The sequence below is a fragment of the Salvia hispanica genome, chromosome 3 (genome assembly GCF_023119035.1).
Source record: "Salvia hispanica cultivar TCC Black 2014 chromosome 3, UniMelb_Shisp_WGS_1.0, whole genome shotgun sequence".
NCBI classification, from domain to species: Eukaryota; Viridiplantae; Streptophyta; class Magnoliopsida; order Lamiales; family Lamiaceae; genus Salvia; species Salvia hispanica.
Window position 1 is genome coordinate 27,434,678 of NC_062967.1, and position 23,165 is coordinate 27,457,842.

The 23,165-nt window shown below is 37.5% G+C and overlaps 2 protein-coding genes across 5 annotated transcripts; both read left to right on the plus strand.

Moving 5' to 3' along the window:
• Window positions 1–712: 712 nt before the first annotated feature.
• LOC125214302 (myosin-binding protein 7-like) lies at window positions 713–4,149 on the plus strand. Its single transcript, XM_048115258.1, has 4 exons — window positions 713–957; window positions 1,041–2,622; window positions 3,231–3,277; window positions 3,665–4,149. Exons 2-4 carry the CDS (start codon window positions 1,249–1,251, stop codon window positions 3,771–3,773), a joined length of 1,530 nt encoding a protein of 509 aa, XP_047971215.1. The 5' UTR covers window positions 713–957; window positions 1,041–1,248; the 3' UTR covers window positions 3,774–4,149.
• A 12,450-nt stretch (window positions 4,150–16,599) lies between these two features.
• Window positions 16,600–23,162, plus strand: LOC125211691 (ABC transporter G family member 22-like). Of its 4 annotated transcripts, none has more exons than XM_048111588.1 (11): window positions 16,600–16,701; window positions 16,814–17,177; window positions 19,522–19,592; window positions 20,019–20,254; window positions 20,321–20,476; window positions 20,559–20,742; window positions 20,883–21,191; window positions 21,327–21,617; window positions 21,930–22,214; window positions 22,297–22,404; window positions 22,507–23,162. In XM_048111588.1, exons 2-11 carry the CDS (start codon window positions 16,817–16,819, stop codon window positions 22,726–22,728), a joined length of 2,223 nt encoding a protein of 740 aa, XP_047967545.1. In that variant the 5' UTR covers window positions 16,600–16,701; window positions 16,814–16,816; the 3' UTR covers window positions 22,729–23,162. The 4 variants fall into 4 exon arrangements, with proteins under 4 accessions (XP_047967545.1, XP_047967546.1, XP_047967547.1 ...); XM_048111589.1 differs by having other exon boundaries at window positions 21,330–21,617; XM_048111590.1 differs by having other exon boundaries at window positions 21,342–21,617.
• Window positions 23,163–23,165: the final 3 nt, after the last annotated feature.

The following is a 23,165-nucleotide window of genomic DNA, read 5'->3' on the forward strand; positions in this document are numbered from 1 at the left end:
GGTTTTTTGATATCTGTTTTGGAATTGGGATTGAGATTGATGAATCGGTTGATTTTGGGCTGGATATTGGGAGGGGTGGAATCGAGAGGTGGTGGTGGGGTTTGAGGAAGGTGGGGGTTGTGGTTGAGGAGGAAATCGGTTGCTTTGTGGATATCGCCGCCACAGGAGGAGAAGACGGAGGGTTAAACGTCGCGGAAGGGAGAGGGGAGAAGATGATTCATCAAATTGTTTAATATATTTATTATGTTTTATTAGGAGTAATAAATAGAATAATAATTAAAGATATAATTAGTAACTTAAATCATAATTAAGAATTTTAGTCGCTTAAAATTGGGTTAAATCCGTTGACCGTTATAAAATTAACAGAATTGTAAATGGAGGACTAATTGTGACGATTTGAAATATACATGACCAAAAAATTTAAAAGATAAAGTTCATGATCAAAATCGTAAAATGATAATATGTTCAGTATCAATTTTGACATCTACTTTAATAAGAATACTAGTATAAATATTATTGGAATATGATTAAAAAAGTACTATATGAATATCATTGGAATATGATAAAAACTCGTGTGAATATTATTGGAATATTGGTTTTTATTTTGTCATAATGAGTGGATTAATAATTAATCATTATGTTAGTATTGTTAATTGCAAAATTGTAACGCTTATCTAACTTCCGAAACTACCCCTCTCTCTTTCTCTCTCTCCAAAGTCCAACCTCTCTAAAATCAGGTATCAGATTTTCGCGAAATAAACACAGAATTGCAGAAACAAATACCGGAGAGAGAGTAACACATCACCGGAAGAGATAGGGTTTCAAATCCTCCCCCAATCATAGTTTCCCTTCTATCAATCTCCCAATTCCACCGGGAGATTGATTGCTGCAGGCAACCACCTTTGGCTTTCCGGAGAATATCATTCTCACTCTTCGCAGCTTCCCGGGAAATTCCAGGTTCGATTTTCGTGACGCGATTCAGGAAATATCTCATTTATGCGTGCGGATTTGTATTTGTTTACGCGTCGTGTGTATTGCAGGGAATTTAATGGCGATTGAATCATTTTTATCCGGAACCATAGGTTTTTATCTGTATTGTGGCATGGATGGGGAAATTTATTAATACATATACGGGTGGAGGAGTTGGAGCTTTTGAATTCTGAATTTATTGAGAAATTTTATCTATAGTTGGGTTAAAATTGTGAGTTTCTGGTGGTGAAGTTGCGTTGGGTGTGTATTGACTGATCCATGGAGTCAGATGATTCAGGCCAATCGATGAGCCATGTCCAATGTTCTGACTGTGGGCGCAGCAGCTGTTCGATGACGGGCACGGCTTTATCCAAGCCGTGTCTCCGCTCTGTCAAGCGTAAGTATGATGATGTCGAGGATGAACACGAATTCACTGTGCCGGGGCTTGTTGTGCCGCAAAATGCCCGTGTGGAGGTAGAAAATGAATGCGTGGCACTGCGTGAAACAGTCTGCAGTCAGCAGGAGACTATCCAGGACCTCATTATGGAATTGGATGAGGAGAGAAATGCATCCTCTTCAGCTGCAAATGAGGCCATGTCTATGATTCTGAGGCTGCAGAGAGAGAAGGCAGAGGTTCAAATGGAGGCAAGGCAGTTTAAGAGGTTCGCGGAGGAGAAAATGGCGCATGATCAGGAGGAGGTATTGGCATTGGAGGATTTGTTGTATAAGAGGGAAGAGATCATTCAGTCACTTACCAGTGAGATTCAGGCCTTAAAACAAAAGTTGTTGAGTTTTGGGCTCACAGAGTCCGAAATCGATGGATATAAGGTTGTGGGCCAAAACACAAGCATGATAGAGAACCTGGAGGAACAATATGAGTTCTCTGCGTACGAGGTGTACCCATCTCTCAAGTGCAATATACATGAATCCCAGGCTTATCCAGATGGCGATGAGGAAAGTGTGGGCGTTGAGAAATATCCGTTTGGGGAAACACCACGCTCTCGGTATGAGATGAAGGATTTTGAGTACAGGCTCAGTGAATTTGAGCGAAGTCCTAAAACCATTGAGCCTGATAGGGAATACTTTGGCACAAGGAACATGCTTGAAAAGGTAATTGTTGGTCCATCTCCAAGACGACCTAAGCATCTTAGGAAGTCATCTACTGATAGCTCAAATTCACAATTTGGGATGGTTAAAGAAATGAGTCAAGATTTTGCCACAGATTCCCCAAAATTTGGTAGCAGTTTCAAGAAGACAACATTCGGGCAAGTGGATAGTGCATCTGAAGCTGGAAGTGACATAAATGACAGAGTTTACACAATAGATTCCATTCATCAAGGATCTGGTGTCATGGAACGTAAGGCTTCAATTGGATCCGCATATGACGACTATACAAAAAGTCCCCGGGACTCACTAGACCATTCTGATGTTACGGACCTAGAGATGCAGAAGCTGTATGCAAGGCTTCAGGCGCTTGAAGCTGATAGAGAATCAATGAGGCAAGCTCTTATCTCTGTTGGAACTGATAAAGCACAACTGGTTTTGTTGAAAGAGATAGCTGAGAACTTGTGCAAAGAAATGGCACCAGCTAAAGCAATGCCTATCCAGAAGAAACCAGCAACGAAGAGTTTTAGCTTCATTTCTTTATTCAAGGTAATGATAGTTGTAAATACTTGAATTATTTCTGTTGTGCTGCATTATCTGCAATTACACTAGATCAAACAAACATTAGTATTTGGAAAAACTTGATTAATATGTATGGTTAATTTGTTATGCAATCTAACCATCAGCAGTCTCACAATATATTGCCCTGAACAGGCCTTTTGTTACCTATAATTGTTAGTGGGGCAGGCCTCAGTGTATGTTACAAAAACAGTTGATTTGAGCTTTTTTAAAATACGATACCTACCAATAAGACCTACTTTTCCATATATTACGGCATCATGATACTATGTAGTTTGTGTTGTTATTAAGTTCTTCCAACTTTTATCTTTTCACTGTGTCTGCACACACTTGAGATCATCTTCTGGCTGTTAGTGTATCACGATAGATATATTATTCTCCTTTCTATAGTCCACATAAAAGGCACATACACTTTCAGAAGCTTAGCATACTGATCATTGTCTCTAGTAAGAATCCTTCATGCAGCACACTGGTCGTGTGTGAAAGCTGATTGCAGGACAATAATTTCAGCTACATCCATAAATCTTGCAAATAACATTTTCTTCATAAATGCTGACTATGTATTTCTCTTTGTTCAGTGGGTCATATCTTTTCTTTTCTGGAGAAGGAAAGCACGCAGAAGCAGGTTAGATACTGCACCATGGAATCATCTGACTAGCTTGTGGAGATTATTGGATATCAGATATTTTTCGCTCTATACTCTTTTTTGCTGTTTTGCTTGGTAGTGCTTCCTTATGCCTGCTGAATATTGTCGATATGATATCTGAGCACTGAAGGCTCTGCCGGATAAAAACTCATAATAGTAGCTATTCTCAAAGATATAATATATCTTAAGTGTTAGCCTCAGTGAAAGAATAGCTAGCAGTTAGTGAAGTAGTGGAGTAGAATCACTTATTGATTCTGATAATAGACATTTTCATGAGAATCAGGAAAAGCAAAAAATAATGGAAGATTATAGAAATTGTATGAGATCACCATTGTGCACTCATTATTTTTTTTCTGACTGTCTCAGGTACATGTTCGGGAAATCTGCCAAGAATGAAGGTTTGCTAATGCTTTTAGACAAAGGACCTCGTATCGGACAGCGCAGGTTTGTGTCGACAGTAAACCTGCGAAACTGAGACTGATCAGTCTTTCTTCAATCCCCTGTTTCCACACCCGTTTGGATGCTGAGTGCTTTGATGCTGCTTTTTTGGTGTTTCGATTGTGCGTGAAGGTTGTTCTTGTGGATTTGCTGCTAAGGGGATTGATTGGTCATTAATCACACGTCGTTGTGCAGTTTCGCTACTTCAATTTGTGACATAGCATACATCTCATTTGTGGATATAGGAGATGCACATTCTTGTCTGTTGATCAGCCAATGTAAGAATTGGGTTTGTGGAAATGTAGTCCTTGAGTGTGCCTTTTAGATAGTTCTCTGCTGTATATTACCACTCGTGCTTTCTATTTTTTCCCCTTTACTTCACACTATAATGTTGATTTGTTATTTCTCTTGTATCCCCAACTGTTGTTTATAGTAGGACTGATAATCCTCAACGCGACACAAACACACAAAATTTATGAGCTAGTATCATGTCTTATCGTATTTGTGTTCTTATTAGGTCAAACCCGATAAGAACATAATAATGCGGATTGGGTTTCAAGTTTGAATAACCCATTAATTGTTGGTTATTTTATTGCCTTCATAGTCACGACCATCACCATGTTGTCGGGTTATATATCATGTTCTGTGTCGGTAGTGTGTGTTATTGAGTTTGTGTTATTGTATCAATACAAATAGAATCGTGTTGTGTGCGAGTCGCGTTTGGGCTCTTCATGTTCGGTTGTTCAGGTTGAGAGTTTTCTTGACATGTCTTGTGAGTTTGTTGAGAAAGTTCCTTAGCTGGGATGGATTATGAGGTTACTGTGTATTTCAGTGAAGATCTTTTTAGTGTTTTGGGGAGCGAGAGGTCGGACTATAGGTGGATCATAATTGGACCAGCAGGTAGAGGTGCCCACGGTTCAGGAACCGACGGTTATGGTTTGGAACCGCCGGTTTCGGTTTTGGAAATTGTTGAACCGGAACCGAACCGCGAGGGTGTTTCACGGTTACAATTCTGGTTCCAAAACTGCCGGTTTCGGTTTCGGTTTCGAACCGGCGGTTTTTTACGGTTTCGAACCGCCAGTTTTTTTGCGGTTTTTTGCGATTCCAACGGTTTTTCGCGGTTCTGGTTTGGAACCGCCCAGAACCGGCGGTTCCGGCACGGTTTCGGTTCAAAAAGTTTTGAACCTGAACCGAACCACGGTTCAAGAATTGACGGTTTCGGTTCGGTTAAATTCTCACGGTTTCGGTTCGAAACCGTAACCGGCGGTTAAAACCCTAAACCCCAAACCGTAACCGCCGGTTCGGTAAACCTTGGGCAGGTCTACCAGCAGGGTCTGGATCGTCTTTCCACATTGATCCTAACTCGACCTCTGCTTGGAACGCGGTGGTGAGAGGCTCCAAGAAGTGGGTGCTGTTTCCTCCTGATGTGGTATGTGCCTTCAAATTTTCCTTTTTAAGTCACACGGTTAGTTTATTGAGAGATTTTAACAATGATTTCATCTTATTTTTAGTCTCTACTCCATATGCCTGATCACATTCACTATTTTATATTTATATTCTTTTTGTCACTAATTTTGGTTGCAATATTTTCTACTTATATGTATTACTAGTAATTTTTAGTTTTGCATATGTATGGCATGTTATCTTTGAACGTTTCCTTAGTTCAAAAAATTGTAATGATTGATATTTATTACAAAAAAAACATTGCTTAACTAATCGACAAGCACCCTCCGAGCACTTATTGAGCGTACATGTCAACATAGAGAGCACTCAACTAGCAATAACTACTTAGTGGGAATTTCATGGTTTATAAAATAAATTATGGGCTATATTGCGAATACCCAATTTAAGTGTCATTGCGAAAAATGTCCATTTAGCTTAAGGGCGTGTTAACTGTAGGAGATTTCCATTTTTAACATTCGGAAGAATTAAATTTTTAAAGAATTGAGCTATAATTAATCACATATATAATTTTTTTTCCCATTGTATAGTATCCTAGAATTGGCCCAAGAGTTGGTCCAGATATTACCAAAATAAAGACTTTGACCTAATAGAATTATGGATTGAAAAATTTATCCTTCCAACTGGAAAGGTGGAAAGATGTGGCAAATGTGTAAAACAAAGTTCATTTCTTGGTGTACTTTTCAATACACAAACAAATCTTATCTATTAGGCAAGATTTCAATTCTTCCTCACTTGGCATGAAAGTGCGGGCCCACCCCAATTGTAAGGCCCCCAACAATTAATTAGTGGAAGGTGAACAACCATAATTCCAATTGGGCCAAGAATTGTCCAATTCTTACATAGTGAACACGCTCTAATTATGAGAGCATCTCCAATGGTAGGCTAGCGACCGGCTAGCCGATTGATGTGGCTAGCCAGTCGGCTAGCCGAACCATTGGAGCAGGCTAACCGAATTTCGGCGAAAAAACCGGCCAAGGCTAGCCGATTGCGTGTGGCTGGCCGATGCGCTGGCCGCCATTGTGGCGGCCCGATCGGCCAGCGACGATTTTTAATTTTTTTTTTTTTTTTTTTAATTCTTTTTGAAAAAAAAATTAATTCTTTTTAAAATTTTTGAAAAACTATATAAACGCGATTTTCTTTATCTCTAAATTTCACGTACAAGAGCAACATCTAGCGATGGACAACAACAACTAGCCTAATACAAAATTAAGACCTAAAACGAAACATGTCATTTTTTAAGACCCCCGTTCGGCTAGCGGCAAACTATAACGGATTCAAGGCATACTAACATTTTTTAATGTATTTTTTTAATAAATTAGTGAGGAGTAGAGTGGGGCGGTGGCTCGTGTGTGGAAGCCCGGATTTTTTTTTATTATGTAATTTTTTTGATTTTTAGTTAATGTACTTTTTTTATTTAAATAAAATTAATGAATTTTCTCGTATATGTCTCGTAAATTTAATTCGGTATGTAGTATAGTTTGAATTATTTTTATTGCGGCTGACCTATGGCTGGCCTAAATCTGATGTGGCAGGTGGATTTTTAGTGCTGCTGGCGTGGCAGAGAGAGAGAGTGGCTGGCCTATTGCTGGCCTATTTAGCATTGGAGATGCTCTAAAAAATGACAAATGTATTCATGATATATAATCCTTAAAGGAATGTCGAAAATACACTTCCTAGAATAGAAAAATAAAAAATACTAGATATAATGAAACCATAATTAAAGTTGATGGTAAAAACCTAAATTGACCTATAGTTGATAAAAAAAATATGTTATGAAATACTACTAGATCTAGATACTCTATTAAAAATGATATAGTATAAAATTACTTTTATGAATTTCACTATATGGTATCACTTCGGACATATTCAATTATTGAAGCTAGTCTTCCTTTAAATATTGCTCCTAAGTGGAGAACATTATACCATCATCTTTTGATTCAAATCCAAAGTCATAAATGGGGGCCATTTTCAGCCTCTTCTCTCTCTTTTCACTGTCTCTCTCTAAATCCTAAATCCATGACAATTGTGTGGACATAATTATACGTAATTTATGTACGTCCAATTTGTTTGTTTGAAAGCATGAGCCATATTGTCTTTCACATCGCAACACCTAATTTTCATAATCGCTAATAGACATTTTCCTCCTTTTAAATTTCTCTTGTCCTTTCCATCTTTTCATTTCATTTTCATCACTACATCTATATATATTTTGTAAAAAGGACAGCCTAATAAGTTAATAACTATAAAGAGGTTTTTTGTGTTCATTTGCCCATTTCTTTCTTTACAATTTTAACACACAAATTCAATCTATAAAAGAGTTTTTTTGTATTCATTTGCCCATTTCTTTCATTACAATTTTAACACACAAATTCAATCTTATTGCATAACACAAAATTAAAACACAAGCTCAAATTTAAATCATATTAAAAAGTTAGAAATAATGACCTAAAATGCTCTAAATTGTGACCTCCGTATTTTATAAATCTGAATTTTATAAAATGACCTAAAAACGCAATGAGATATGTGTCACCTAAAAATGATAAATCTGCGATCAATAATAAGATGCATAATTTATTGACCATTAAATTACATGATTTTGTGAACTAAATTTGGCCTTGGTTTTGCAATAATATATAGTACTTGTTTTGATCATATTTCTATTTTTTAAACTGATAATAATGTAGCTATGAAATCTTAATAAATATATGTTATATTGATATACAAATAGAAACTCGCAATATGTTCAAATGATGTTGGCAAAATCATATTTCTATACAAATACTCATTGAGAATAAATGGAGTTAGATTTAATGAGAGAAGACCAAGACCAAATTGGTGAAATTAATTAATGAAAAGTGAATGTAAAAAGAGGTGAAAATAGTGTGTAGTAAAATGATGAGGGGATGGTGATAGAGTGGGTGGACGTGGAAGCTGTAAAGAGACAGTAATAGATTTTTGGCACCACGTGTGTGGTGGCTCAGCTGTGGCCAGCCCACTGCTCCGCCGTCCCCACCGCCGTGTCTCTATCGCGTGCTTTGGCCGGCACCTCCACTTTTTGACACGAGACCAACACCATCCCATTTTTAATTCCATTTATATAAATAAATATCCCTAAAATTATGATTTTACTTTCCCTTTGTGAAACAAAAGAGTTCTAATTAAATTTTCATCATTTATCATTCAAATAAATAAATAATGGAGTACTCCTAATACTTAAAATTAAATTATATGGAGTTCTAGAGTAAATTGTCAATTAAATCAGAAAAGATGGTCAAACTCCAGTCACACCCACACTTTTCAAAAGCTGAAATTTAAATTCTAAAAAGATGAAAATTTTACAATTATCTCATCTGACTCCTTTATGCCACGTGTTACTCAATTTTAAACACGCCACTCACCTATAAACTGGATTAAAACCACTCGCCACGTCATCATATATTTCAACGGATGAAATAATTGCGAGATTTTCATCTTTCATGGCTTAATTTGCAGATATTAAAAAGTGTAGGAAGGACCAGAATTTGACCATCTATCATGATTTATTTGGCAATTAAATTGCTCTTTTTTTCTTGATAGTTGATTTTACGTAACGCTCGTCATTCTCATTGCTTACCGAAAATGTAATTCTATGATAATTCAAGTGAGTGTTGTGAGATAATTCTGGCCTAAATGTTTGTTTGTCTTTGTATTGGTTGCGTCTGACAAAAGACATAGAGGAAGATCGAGCTGAGTGTTATGATAGATTTAGGGTTTATAAGTAGGGTTTTGAAATTTGAATTGAGAGGTCAGAGGTGGGTGGCGATCCAGTTGAAGGTCTCTGACAATATTTGGCCACTATATACCATAATTATGCATTGATAGTATTGATTGGCACTGACATCATAATGAATTAATGTGTTATATGTACCAATTAATTAATATGTGAAATTATCATGCATTCATTCTAATGAATTTCTCACAAAGAAATTGTACTGAAAATATTGAAAGAAAAAAAATACTCCTACAAGAATCCATAAAACTAAATAAGTACTCCTAAATTAATAGTAGCTCATAGAATTTTCCCTAAATTATGCCCCTTTTATCCACACATATATATAGATAGTCGACTATAAGTGACTAAATGAGTCTTCGGTATACTGCGATATATAAAATTTCAAATCCTTAGCGTATCGAAATCTCTCAGTAAGGTAATATAATTAACGTACCAAAAATAATGATACACCAAAAACTCAAAAAATTCAGCATTTTTTGGTACGACAAGTCTGGTTATTACAGTATTTTTCCCACTCATAGTCTTTGATATAGAACATATGTATTTATCCTTATTCTTCCTTAATTAAGAATCACCTTCACAAATTTTATTTAAAAATGGCTATTAACTAGCTCGAATTCAAGGTCATGAGTATCGTAATAATATAAAACTAGAAAAGATAATTAGAAGGAAAAAAAATGATGACTACAACGATGATGAGACCATGACGAAGAAGAAAATACTAGAAATTAAATGGATAAAATCAAACCCAAACACCTACAAAATAAGCACAAAACAAAAAAATATACCATATATATATAATTGGGATCGAGTGACAAATTCCATATCTGAAAAGGAAAAGGAAAAGGAAAAGGTGGTACACGATATAGAAATTTGCATGCCCTAGCAAAGAGGCAAGCTAAGATGAAACGATGGCCATTCAATCACAATTTCATACCTAATGAAGTTAAACAACATTAATGTCAAAAGTTTGAATTATAGAGACACCTTTATCCTAACCCTATTCCATCTCGATGAGACTTGTCTTTATTCCACAAAATAAATTGAATGAAGATATGTATGCCACTTTGAGTTTTTTTAAGTGAAACCAAGTTTGTGTCATATACCCTTATTTAGTGATGCTCTAGTGGCTCACATTGAGTTAATATATAAGTAATTTCATAGACCAAAGAGGACATATGGTATCAAATAAGTAACAACAGTGCATAATTGGGTTGCATCACACTGTATTATTCGTGTTGGGAAATAAACACAGACAATCACGAATATAAAAGGAGAATGAACACAAGAAATTGTTTACCTAGTTCGATACCAAGTGTATCTATGTCTGGGGGCGATGTCAAGCAAGAGATTTCACTATATAATTTTAGGATGATTTTACAATGAGGGGACACCTCTATTTATAAGCAAAATAGAGAGCCATAATTCTAGTCAAACTAGGAAACATATTCCATAAGGAAATATCTTCTATGGAATAAATCTATCACAAGGAAATATACTTCTAGGAAACAAATCCTAAATATGGTAGGAGATTAGGCTTCATAATTAACAATCTCCCACTTGGAGACTAACAACTCCTACGCCACCATATCCTCGTGATCTCATCCCTGCATCCGCTTAGCATCGCCTAACCTTCTCTTCAAGTTCCAAGGCCAATTGAAGCTATGCATAGCTTCAATTTCTCTAAGGTCACCACCTTAGTAAACATGTCTGCTGGATTCTCACTTCCAAGTATCTTCTCAAGTTGTAGGATTTTCATCTCCAATAAGTGTCGAATGTAATGATACTTCAACTCCACATGCTTTGTCTGGATTCTTTGCCAATAGCACTCTGACTATCACTGTAGAGTCTGCTACTCTTGTTCTCCTTCCCATGTTCATCTAAGAAACTCTGCAACCACACCATCTCCTTGCTTGCCTCCGTCGCAGCTACATATTCAGCCTCCGTAGTAGACAAAGCAACGGTCTTCTGCAACTTAGAAGTCCATGAAATAGCAGTACCACCATAAGTAAATACATACCCGGTTGTGCTTCTTCTCCCATCAAGATCATTGGACGCCAAGTCTGCATCCACATAACCTGCCAGCTCGACATTCTTGCCATTGAAACATAAGACTCTTTCTGTAGTACCTCTCAAGTATCGAATGATCCATTTAACTGCTTCCCAATGTTGCTTGCCTGGTTCACCCATGAACCGACTCACTACTCCCACTGCTTGTGTAATATCAGGCCTCGTACACATCATAATACTGCCAATTGTTGAAGCATAAGGAACTTTCTTCATTTCAGCACGTTCTTCTTTTGTACTCGGCGACTCCTTCTTCGACAGCTTGAAGTGACTTCCCAAATGCGCACTTACTGGCTTCGAATTATCCATGTTGAATCTTTCCAAAACCTTATTAAGTAAGCAGCTTGCAAAAGATACAATTTCCTGCCACCTTGTCATGCTCGATTCTCATGCCCAAAATTTGATTAGCCTCTCCAAGATCTTTCAAGGAGAATCGTTCAGACAATTGCCTTTTCAACTTATCCATTACCTTTGGATCACCTCCTGCGATCAACATATCATCAACATATAATAACATGATAAGATAGCTCTTTTCAAACCTCTTGTAGTAACAACAATGGTCAGCGTAGCATCTTTTATAGCCAATCTCCATCATGAATCCATCAAACTTCTTGTACCAATGCTTTGGATCTTGCTTTAAACCATACAAGCTCTTCTTCAACTTGCACACAAGATTTTTCTTTCCTTTTACTACGAATCCCTCGGGCTGTGGCATGTACAACTCATCCTCCAAATCACCATGAAGGAATGCCGTCTTTACATCCATCTGATGTAACAATAGATTTTCTGCAACTACCATACTCAACACTAAACGAATAGTAGTCAGTTTCACAACAGGAGTGAAGACATCTGTATAATCAATACCGTATCGTTGCTCAAATCCCTTGACAACCAGCCTAGCCTTGTAGCGCTTGCTACCATCAGCTTCACCTTTGATTCGATAGATCCACTTGCAATGCAATGCCTTATTCCCTTTTGGAAGTTCCACAAGCTCCCATGTGCCATTCAGGAGAAGAGAGACAAACTCGTTATCCATGGAAATTTTCCACCTTCGTTTATCAGGGCCTTCTCCTGCCTCTGCATAATACTCAGGTTCACCACCATCAGTAAGTAACAAACAGAAATTAGAGGGCGAGTACCTATCAGGTGCACGTCGCTCTCTAGTCTGTTTAGGCAGCGGAATAATCGGTGGTGGAGTGCTTGGTTCTTCTTCAAGCACCTCTTCAGCATTCTGACTCTCCTTGCTCCCACTCGAGTTTGAGATGTCTAGCTCGACTAATTGGGGCTTAGAACTGCTAGAACTCGACGCCTCCAATCTATCCTTGTATAATACATGTTCATTGAAAATGACATCTCTACTGCGAATAACCTTACGGTTCTGCTCATCCCAGAGTCTATAACCGAACTCATCGCCTCCATAACCAATGAACGTACACTTAATAGATTTGGCATCCAACTTACTTCTCTCAACAGAACTAACATGAGCATAAGCAACACAACCAAAGATACGTAGGTAAGATAGATTCACCTCTTTTCCTGTCCAAACCTCCTCGGGTATCCGAAACTCCAACGGAACTGATGGACCTCTGTTGATTAGGAACGCAGTTGTATTGACTGCATCTGCCCAAAAATTCTTTAGCAATCCACTTTTCAACCTCATGCATCTTGCTCGCTCATTCAACGTTCTGTTCATGCGCTCCGCGATTCCATTCTGTCGTGGAGTTCCTTTCACAGTCTTCTCCATGCGAATTCCATTCTCTGCGCAAAACTCCTTGAACTCTGCAAGTTCATATTCTCCTCCATTATCGGATCTTAGACACTTCACCTTCAGCCCGGTTTCAGTTTCAACAAGGGCTTTCCACTTCCTGAAAGTATCAAACGCATCAGATTTACTCTTCAGAAAATAAACCCATACCTTTCGAGTGGAGTCGTCGATGAATGTCATATAATATTCAGAGCCTCCTAGGGACTTCACAGGTGCTGGTCCCCATAGATCGCTATGGACCAACTCCAACTTTTGCATCTTCAATTTTCTGCCTCTTCTTGAGAAACTCACCCTTTTCTGTTTTCCAAACACGCAATCCTCGCATAGGCCAACTTCAACTGTTTTCAGGCCCGGCAGTAAACCTTTTGAGCACATTATCTTCATCTTTTTCTCGCTCATGTGGCCAAGACGACAATGCTACAAATCTGCATTATTTGCTTCACTTGCAAGATCAATGCAATCTTTGGAGTTAGTTTTGGTATACAACGTACCCTCTTTCTTACCTCGAGCTACTATCATAGCTCCCTTGGTAATCTTCCAATTGCTGCATCCAAATGTTACCGTGTACCCTTCTGCATCAAGCTGCCCAATCGAAATCAAGTTTCTCTGTAATCCAGGAATGTGTCTGACTCCATTCAGTTTTATTACAGATCCATTTGATGTCACTACCTTCACGTTTCCCTTTTCCACGATATCTAAGGGCTCGTCATCAGCCAGATATACTTTCCCTAAATTGCCAGAAACGTAGTTTTCCATTACCTCCACATTGCTGCATGAATGGAACGACGCTCCAGAATCCAATACCCACGATTCCATCGGAATATTCACACTTAGGACCAACGCCTCGCCATCGTCATCTGACATGGCAGCGTTTGCTGTATTCTTCTCTTTCTGATCCTTATTCTTATATTTCTTCGGTGACTCACAATTATTTCTAAAGTGCCCAAACTCATCACAATTCCAGCATTTAACTCGATCTAAATCTTTCTTGGATTGGCTCCTTCCTCTGGATTTTGATCTTCCACGATTTTGCCTCCCTTCGATCTGCCTCTCTGTTCTGTATTCAATACTGAACCAGAAGTAGAAGATCCTGATTCTTTCCGGCGAACTTCCTCACCAATCATCAGATCTCTTACTTTGTCAACTGTCAGGTTTGTCTCTGCAGCAGTAACTGCTGTCACTGTGCCAGCCCAACTCTCAGGCAGGGACGATAGCAAAATTAGGGCACGAATTTCATCAGCGAATTTTATATCAACCGAGTTCAGTTGCGAAGTAATCATGTTGAACTCGTTGAGATGTTGTTGCACCTGCTTTCCCTCTTGCATTCTAAAATTAAACAATCGTCTAATCAGATGTACCTTGTTTGCCGTTGATGGTTTCTGATACATATCCTCCAAGATCTTCATCATCTCATTCGTCGACTTTGCTGCAGTCGTGTGATAAGCCACCTCCTTGGACAACGATAGCTTAATCGCGCTCATCGCTTTTCTGTCCAGTAGCTCCCACTCCTCTCGTTCCATCTTTTTGGGTTTGGCTTTTAAAGGTTTCCACATATCTTTACCGTACAGGTAATCCTCAATCTGCATCTTCCAAAATCCGAAATTAGATCCGTCGAACTTCTCTACAGCAATCTTCCCGTCGATCCCCATCGTGATTTCTGCCTCTTAAACCCTAGGCTCTAGATACCAGTTGTTGGGCAATAAACACAGGGAATCACGAATATAAAAGGAGAATGAACACAAGAAATTGTTTACCCAGTTCGATACAAAGTGTATCTACGTCTGGGGGCGATGCCAAGCTAGGGATTTCACTATATAATTTTAGGATGATTTTATAATGAGGGGACACCTCTATTTATAAGCAAAATAGAGAGCCCTAATTCTAGTCAAACTAGGAAACATATTCCATAAGGAAATATCTTCTATGGAATAAATCTATCACAAGGAAATATACTTCTAGGAAACAAATCCTAAATATGGTAGGAGATTAGGCTCCACAATTAACCATTTGGTTTTAAAAATCGGATCGGCATTTTAGATCGCGAATCGATGTGTTATTCAGTTGAGCATTTGAATTGATATGAACATGAAACCGACTAGTTCGACTGGGAACCAAGCAACGAGTGAACTAGTTTATTTTGTTTTTTATTTAGTTCTTTTTTTGTAAGTTTTTTTTTTTTAACTGAACCTAGATAGCACATGCATTGCTTTAGATGACTCCTTTAACTAGGAAATGAGAGTGAGAGATTATTATTGAATATCATGATTTTGGTGTATAAATTTCAATTTGTTGTCATGTTTAGAATGTTTCGGTAAAAGCTTTTGTTTATATATTAGATATCTGAATTTCACTTTTGAAACATTGATATTATGAAGAAAGGTCAATAGTATATAAGTAAACATGAAAACACAGTTAGACCCACTTTATTAATTATTTCTACCGAAAATAATTCATAATGATTGAAATATAATGACACATTTACTTATTTCAACTGACAAAATGATTTACAAATTGTTCATTCCACAATGTTTCTTAATATCTTGAGATGAGCATTGAATGAGTTGTGCATTTGTACGACTCCCATTAAATTGGCGCATCACTTGACTAAAACATTCATATCTGAACCAATCAAACATACGTCAAATATGATAGGTGAAAAGAAATCAATAAAATATTGGTAAAACTTTATTCTAAAATTAATTTGCAACGAGAGGAGTCACTTACATGTAAATATCACAGTACGCTCAAGATTGTATCCGAGATTAAATTTATAGTGTGTTTAAGGGCATCCACAATGGGGTGGAGGATGCGACGCTCTAAGCCCCGCCCTATGCTCTGCCACATCAGCATTTTATCCTCCGCCCCTTCTACCTGCAATAGGACGGACTATAGCTCGCCCTAAGCCCCGCCCTAAGTATTTTATTTATTATTTGAATATTTAAACACTACAATATTTATTTTTTATGTTTGCAAACATATCAATTAGCAAGAATAAATATAAAGACACTTAAATTAAAGGCAAATGCTATTGTCAATATTTATTTTTTATTTTTTGTGCTTGCAAAAATGAAAAATTGTCAGAATTCATTATTGAATTTAGAGAGAAATTGAGATGAGGAAGAGAGTGGAGTGAAAAGTGTGAAATAAAGTAAAAAAATTGGTGATATATATAAAAGAAAATACAAAAAAAAAAATTAAAAATAAAAATAAAAATGTGTGCATCCTCCGTGTCATAGTCCGCGGATGATGCATAGGGCGCGGAGGATAAAATGTGCATAGTCCGTAGTGCTGCAGTGGTGGACTAAGGGACGGAGGATGCATCGTCCGTCGCATCCTCCGCCCCATTGTGGATGCTCTAATTCATGAGATTCAACTCCACGACTCAATCCTAGATGGATAATTATGGGATAATTAGTCATAGCTAACCCCCTATCACTAAAATAATCTCACGACTCAATTCTAAATTGTATATTGGTATTATTTTATCTTGGAAACCGAACACCACCTTAAATGATAAATTTGTAATTAGTCCACAAAAAATTCTAACATTTTATTCACGAGATTACTATAATTGTCATTTCAACGCAAGCAAGTTAAATAAAGCTTATTAACATTTTCTTAAATTAAAATAAAAATTAAAAAGTGATGTGCATATGCGTGAGAAGCCAAGACATGGTTCAATCATCCCCTTTATCCTATCTTTTGCATTTATGTCCCGTAATTTTCATCAAAAGGTAGAAATTCAATTATCACAAAGTTTAGGGGCTCACATGCAACTTGACCACTCTTCTCAAATTTCTCCATCGCCCTCTCCTATATATTACTCCTGCATAAACCCTCCACATTTATGATCAAACTTCAACAACTTCACTCTCTCTCTCTCTACTTTCGCAAAATGTAAGTTCAATTCGTTAACTCTGTAGAAAAAAAATGCAAATTGTAAGTTCAATTTGTTAATTCTGTAGCAAAAAATGATGAATCAGTGTAATCGAATTTAATCAATTTGCAGAAAATGGAGAAGACAGCGAATTCGGCGACGAGTCTCATCCGGACGAAATCGGACCAGCTGGTGGAGACGATAGCGGCGGCGCTGGGCGCGATAAAGTCTCCTGGCGACGCGGCGGCGGACAGCAGCGGCAATTTGTCGCGGATCTCGAGCCGGCGGCTGACGGCGGCGTCGCCGGGGAGGAACACGCACATTCGGAAGTCGAGGAGCGCTCAGCTGAAATTCGACGTCGACGATTTGAGCGGCGGCGCCGCCCTGAGCCGCGCCTCCAGCGCTAGCCTCGGATTTTCGTTTAGCGGATTTGCTAGCTTCACTGTCCCCGCCGATGATTTCGCCGATTCAAAGCCGTTTAGCGACGACGAGATCGGTTAGTCCTCTCCTCTCTCACTCATACATTGCAAATTTATGCATTTAATTTTTATTTTTTGTAGTTGAAATTAAATGGATGATTATTTTTATGATATGCAACCGAAATTAGACGCTTGTTTTTAATTATTTACATATAGATTGTGAAAAGGGTGGTTGAAGACTAAAAGCATGTGATATTCTCTCTCTATATACATATGCATGCATGTGTAAAAATTGAGCCCATTTTCTTATAATAATACATATATGTATATTAAAAATAATACTATATTGTAAAAAAAAATCAAGCTAATAATATTAATAACAATAATACGGCTCATGAGCATTGATGCGTTTCTTTGGACATAGAATTAAAGAATAAATATTTAGTGAATTAAATGAAGTGGGAATAAAGGAGATAAGCAATAAGAGAATAAAGAAAGACTTTAAAAGAGAGGATTGCATAGCTGCATAGGAGTATAAGATTTTGCTTGAAAAGAGAAATAACTCAATTATAATGACGACTAGAAAAGGAATTCGATTCACTACTAATGGAATGGGGGAGTAAATTTTAAAACTAAAAACTCTTTGTTTTTTCTCGAATTTCAGTTCTTCCTGGTTCTCCAACTTTTGACAATTGGTAAGGACTAGAGATGATTTTGGATAATTTATACGAAATTAACAATGAAAAAGAGCAAAAATTATATGGTACCATATTCCAAAGTGGATGAAAACACATGCATGAATCGTGAATCTAGCCAAACCACTTGATCACGTTAAATTTAATTTTTTTTAGAGTCACAAGAACTTGCATGAAAATGAAATTATTTTTTTCTATCTGTCACCCCCACACCAAATTTCGGCAGTTTCGATGATTCTAAATGACATTTTTATCTTCAAATTTATATCACTTTCTGCAAATAAGTCATGAAAGACGATGATGGGACGAAAATTCTACATGATGAAACATATAATGTTCGTTTGATAAAAGGTGATATATAGACTATAGTAGACCAGCAGTCCTAGTCAATGATTGTGTGGGTGTGTGTGTGTGTCAATTATTTTAGAAGAAGCTCAGATTTTGATTATGAAATTCAAGAAAATTAGGTACTAATTGAGATTTGGGTGCGGGACACAAAATTCTCCACCAAATCAAATAATTGTAGCTCATCCTATTTATCTCACTACAATTGTAAGGTCAAGAATAGTTTGGCGACATAAATGGGGTCCCTTGCTTTGCCAAGGACATTCGTACATTTCATCTTCTATTTGTGTAGTCGTAGTAGTACATTTATGGCTAGGGATTCATGATTAAATCAAAATCTTCTTATCTTCAAACCATTTACACCAAACTTAAACTCATTCTGAATATTTATCATGTCAGAATATAATTTTACTCCAACCAATTACATGAAATAAATTTTACATTATTTTTTAATATATGTCTCGTAAATTTGCAGTAGCTACAATATAAACTCATATTTGGTGTTGTTACGTAGAAAAAGCAAAAATAAATTTGAATATACAGTTATATTGTAAAAGTTTTATACACCAAAATGAGATTTAGTGTATAACTGTAGATGATCTAAGTGGATCGGCTCTTTTAAAGGTAACGAACTGTTAAACACTAATTTTGTCCAAAACTACCAAAAAAATAAGTAAAAAAAGTGAAAACCAGCTAAAGATCGACAGTGTTTAGCTGAAACCGTTATAATTCCTTTTGAAACTAAATAACCAGCGGCATTCTATTTATGATCTCTGTTTTTACAATTTTATTTTTCAAAATAAAATAGAAAAAAGAAAAAAAAAACTTTATAGAATAGTTGCTTTCTACTCAAAAATAAATTCTGACGTTTTTTTTTTCCAAATTTTTTTATGTATAAAGTTGAGGACGAGAAACTAAAATTCATACACTAAGATCTATCACTATTGTAAAAATACCATTTTCAGTCCTTCCTAAACACATTTCCGAGAAAAACAAGTCTATCTTCTTTTTTGTGATGAAACTATATGAATAAAACTTATCTAACAACAGTAACAATAATACTGCCGCCATAGCAAATCTATTTTGCCACTACCATTTTAAAAATAATTTCGGGCTATGCTGTATGGAATATTTGTACTAGAAAAATCATTTTAAATTTGACTAAGCCCTATTAAGCCTAATATATTAATTATTACAATTATAACTGATTTTACTTAGCTCCGCTCACTAAATTATGGAAAATGTCGCCTTTCGATGATATCCAAACAACAGAGATATTCTCTGTAAACAAAGAGGTCTAAGAATCAAACACAATCCCCAGTCGTGTGAAAGCATTTCTATGGCAAACACTATATCATGTGTTTTGGTAAAATGGCTGCAGCTGAAGATCTTGAGGCAGGAAGGCACAAGAAGAGACTCCAATCAGAACCCACAATACCAATCTACCTCAAGGTAAACATACACACTCATATATACAGTACTCAATAAACCTCTTTCGAGATAGCATACACGTGTACAAACGCAATTGGTCACAGCCCTGTACTTTCTAGAAGGAGCCACAGAATTGATGTGTGATACCATCTATTTGGACAGGGATATTAATGGGATGGAGGTGTTTATCTAGCTAGAGATCAATGCAAACTCAAATCATTATTGCTATTATGTCATCTCAGGTTCAGTCTTGTACAGAATCTCATTTCCCATGGCATTTTTGTACAAGACTTTCCTATATTCTATTTAGAGAAACAAATCTAACCATTGCTATAGTCACAAAGCATGATCTTAGGCCAGAAATAGAATGCTTATGATGATGAGCCTCATTTTCTTGCAATTGCCTTTAACATACACATCATATTCTTGTCTTCTAAAAATGTGCAGTTCACAGATGTAACTCACAAGGTGATTTTAAAAGGCATGACGTCGACGGTGGAGAAGGATATTTTATATGGGATCAACGGCTCTGTTGCTCCGGGGGAAGTTCTGGCTCTGATGGGGCCATCTGGAAGTGGAAAGACTTCGTTGCTGAGTCTGCTGGGAGGGAGAGTGAGAGAGCCTGCCCATGGTGGCTCGATCACGTACAATGATGAACCATATTCCAAGTCCCTAAAGTGCAGGTAATGATCTGCTCTGTCCCTTTAGAGAGATTCAAGGACAGTAATGATGACATTGTGAATCCACAGGATAGGGTTTGTGACTCAAGACGATGTTCTGTTTCCTCATCTTACGGTGCGGGAGACGCTGACTTATGCAGCTCGGTTGAGGCTTCCAAAGACTTTGACGAAAGAGGAAAAAGATAAAAGAGCATCGGATGTTATATACGAGCTGGGGCTAGAGAGGTAACTAGGGAGGTAGTTTTGTCAGTTAAGTGCAAATCTTGTGAAATTGACTGACCCTGTCAGCAATGTATGTCAATACCAGCTGTCAAGACACTATGATAGGGGGCTCCTTTGTCCGGGGTGTCTCGGGTGGAGAAAGGAAGCGTGTGTGCATTGGAAACGAGATAATTATCAACCCGTCCCTCTTGTTCCTGGATGAACCCACCTCAGGCCTTGATTCTACGACTGCTTTGAGGATTGTGGACACATTGCACGATATAGCCGAGGTACTGTGGAAGTATACATACAACACAAGGGTTAATATCTAGAAATAAGGCGCCGTCTACATGAATTTGAAATTTTTACACTGACTTTCAAAACATTGCAATTATAACACCACCTTTTTAATTTGTGTCTGATTTGACAGGCTGGGAAAACAGTGGTGACCACGATTCACCAGCCATCGAGCAGACTCTTCCATAAGTTCGACAAGTTGATCCTTCTTGGCAAAGGGAGTCTGCTTTACTTTGGCAAGGTGTCGGAAGCAATGGTTTACTTCTCATCCATAGGCTGTTCCCCTCTAATTGCGATGAACCCTGCAGAGTTCATGCTCGACCTTGCAAATGGGAACGTAACAGACATTTCTGTCCCCTCGGAATTGGAGGATAGAGTGCAAATCGGGGACTCCACAACAGAAACAAAGAGTGGAAAACCAGCTCCAGCAGTTGTGCATGAGGTAAAAGATATTCATTCAGTCACCAAAGAAATTAAGAAACTATAGAAATCACAGCTCAACCAGTAAACTATATGCATAGAAATTAAGAAACAATAGAAATCACTATTGCTTTCCTCATATGTTACCACTCATCAGCAGTATCTTGTGGAGGCCTATGAGGCACGGGTTGATGAAAGTGAGAAGAAGAAACTTAAAAACCCAACACCTGTTGATGACGAGATTAAGGCCAAAGTATGTTCTGCAAAGAGAGAATGGGGAGCAAGCTGGTTTGAACAGTACTCCATACTATTCTGCAGAGGACTAAAAGAACGGAGGCACGATTACTTTAGCTGGTTGAGGGTAACTCAGGTTCTTGCAACCGCAGCTATTTTGGGATTGCTATGGTGGCAATCTGGCAGCAATAACCCCAAAGAACTGCAAGATCAGGTAACTAAACATACTTTCATCTTCTAAACCTAAGCTCATTCATAATTCCTAAACTGGAACTATAATAGAAATGATGAATTGTGTAAGCAAAACTATATCCGTAAATAAATTCTGTAACAACCTATCCACATCAATATTAGATTGTTTATTCTGCAAAATGAAATAATAGTATGCTATAAGAAATCGAGAGAGGAGATTCAAATAAAGGCTGGTAGCATAATATTTCTAGTCAAATGAAGTGAATTAATATGGTATGTTCATCAACAAGCTAAGGAATAAAAAATTAATCTGAATGCAAAAAAACATTTGCAGGCAGGGTTACTGTTCTTCATTGCTGTGTTCTGGGGATTCTTCCCAGTCTTTACAGCCATCTTTACATTTCCCCAAGAGAGAGCCATGCTAAGCAAGGAACGAGCAGCTGACATGTACAGATTGAGTGCATATTTTGTGGCAAGAACAACAAGCGACCTTCCGCTTGACCTAATACTGCCAATACTTTTCCTCGTGGTTGTATATTTCATGGCAGGGTTACGAATGAATGCTTGTTCCTTTTTCCTCACTGTAGTGACAGTCTTTCTCTGCATTATAGCAGCTCAGGTATGCCCTTTCTCCATCTATGAGATTTTTTTGGCAATATACATAACATGAATCAGTATCATAAGAGTAAAAATGATGGCAGGGGCTCGGGCTAGCCATTGGTGCCACACTGATGGATTTAAAGAGGGCAACAACTCTGGCTTCGGTTACAGTAATGACCTTCATGTTGGCTGGAGGATACTTTGTGAAGGTAACCACGTAAATTATGAAGTGAATTAATTTACTCAACAATTAATAGGGATGAAGTAGGAAATAAATGTACACTATAACATAAAGTTTAAACTTTTTGCAGAATGTTCCAGTGTTCATATCATGGCTTCGCTATCTCTCCTTCAATTACCATACCTACAAACTTCTCCTGAAAGTACAGTACGAGCACATAAGTGACACGATCAACGGGGTCAGAATAGACGACGGTTGCAAGGAAGTTGGAGCACTGCTAACAATGGTGATAGGCTATAGGCTACTAGCTTACCTATCGTTGCGAAGAATGAAGCTCCAGCCAGGATCTTAGTTGTACACAAAAGCAATATTATTAAAGGCCTTGTGACAGTGCAGTTTTTTGTTTTCAAGGCTTTTGCTAGCTAACAAATCATCTAGCCACAAGACTATATTGAAACTCTTGCCTCGAAGAGAGGTCGTACAACCACCATTCCGCTGAGATTAGTTTAAACATCATTGCATGGATTTCTCTGAAGATACTTTTGCAGGATTCACTCAAAGACATGTTTCCAGCAAATTCTGACAAGTTCAAGCAGTGCCATGAAAGTTTTTCACCCTCTTTTCTAGGCTATGTTTGGTTTTCAGATTGTATTTAGACGAACAATAGGGAATAGGATTTTTCCTCAAGATGATTGTATGTATTGTACTAATGTTTGGAAACGTTTGCCATTCCCAATGAACACCCAAGATGAAAATGAAAATATTCCTCATCTGGGGTTGGTCGAAGTA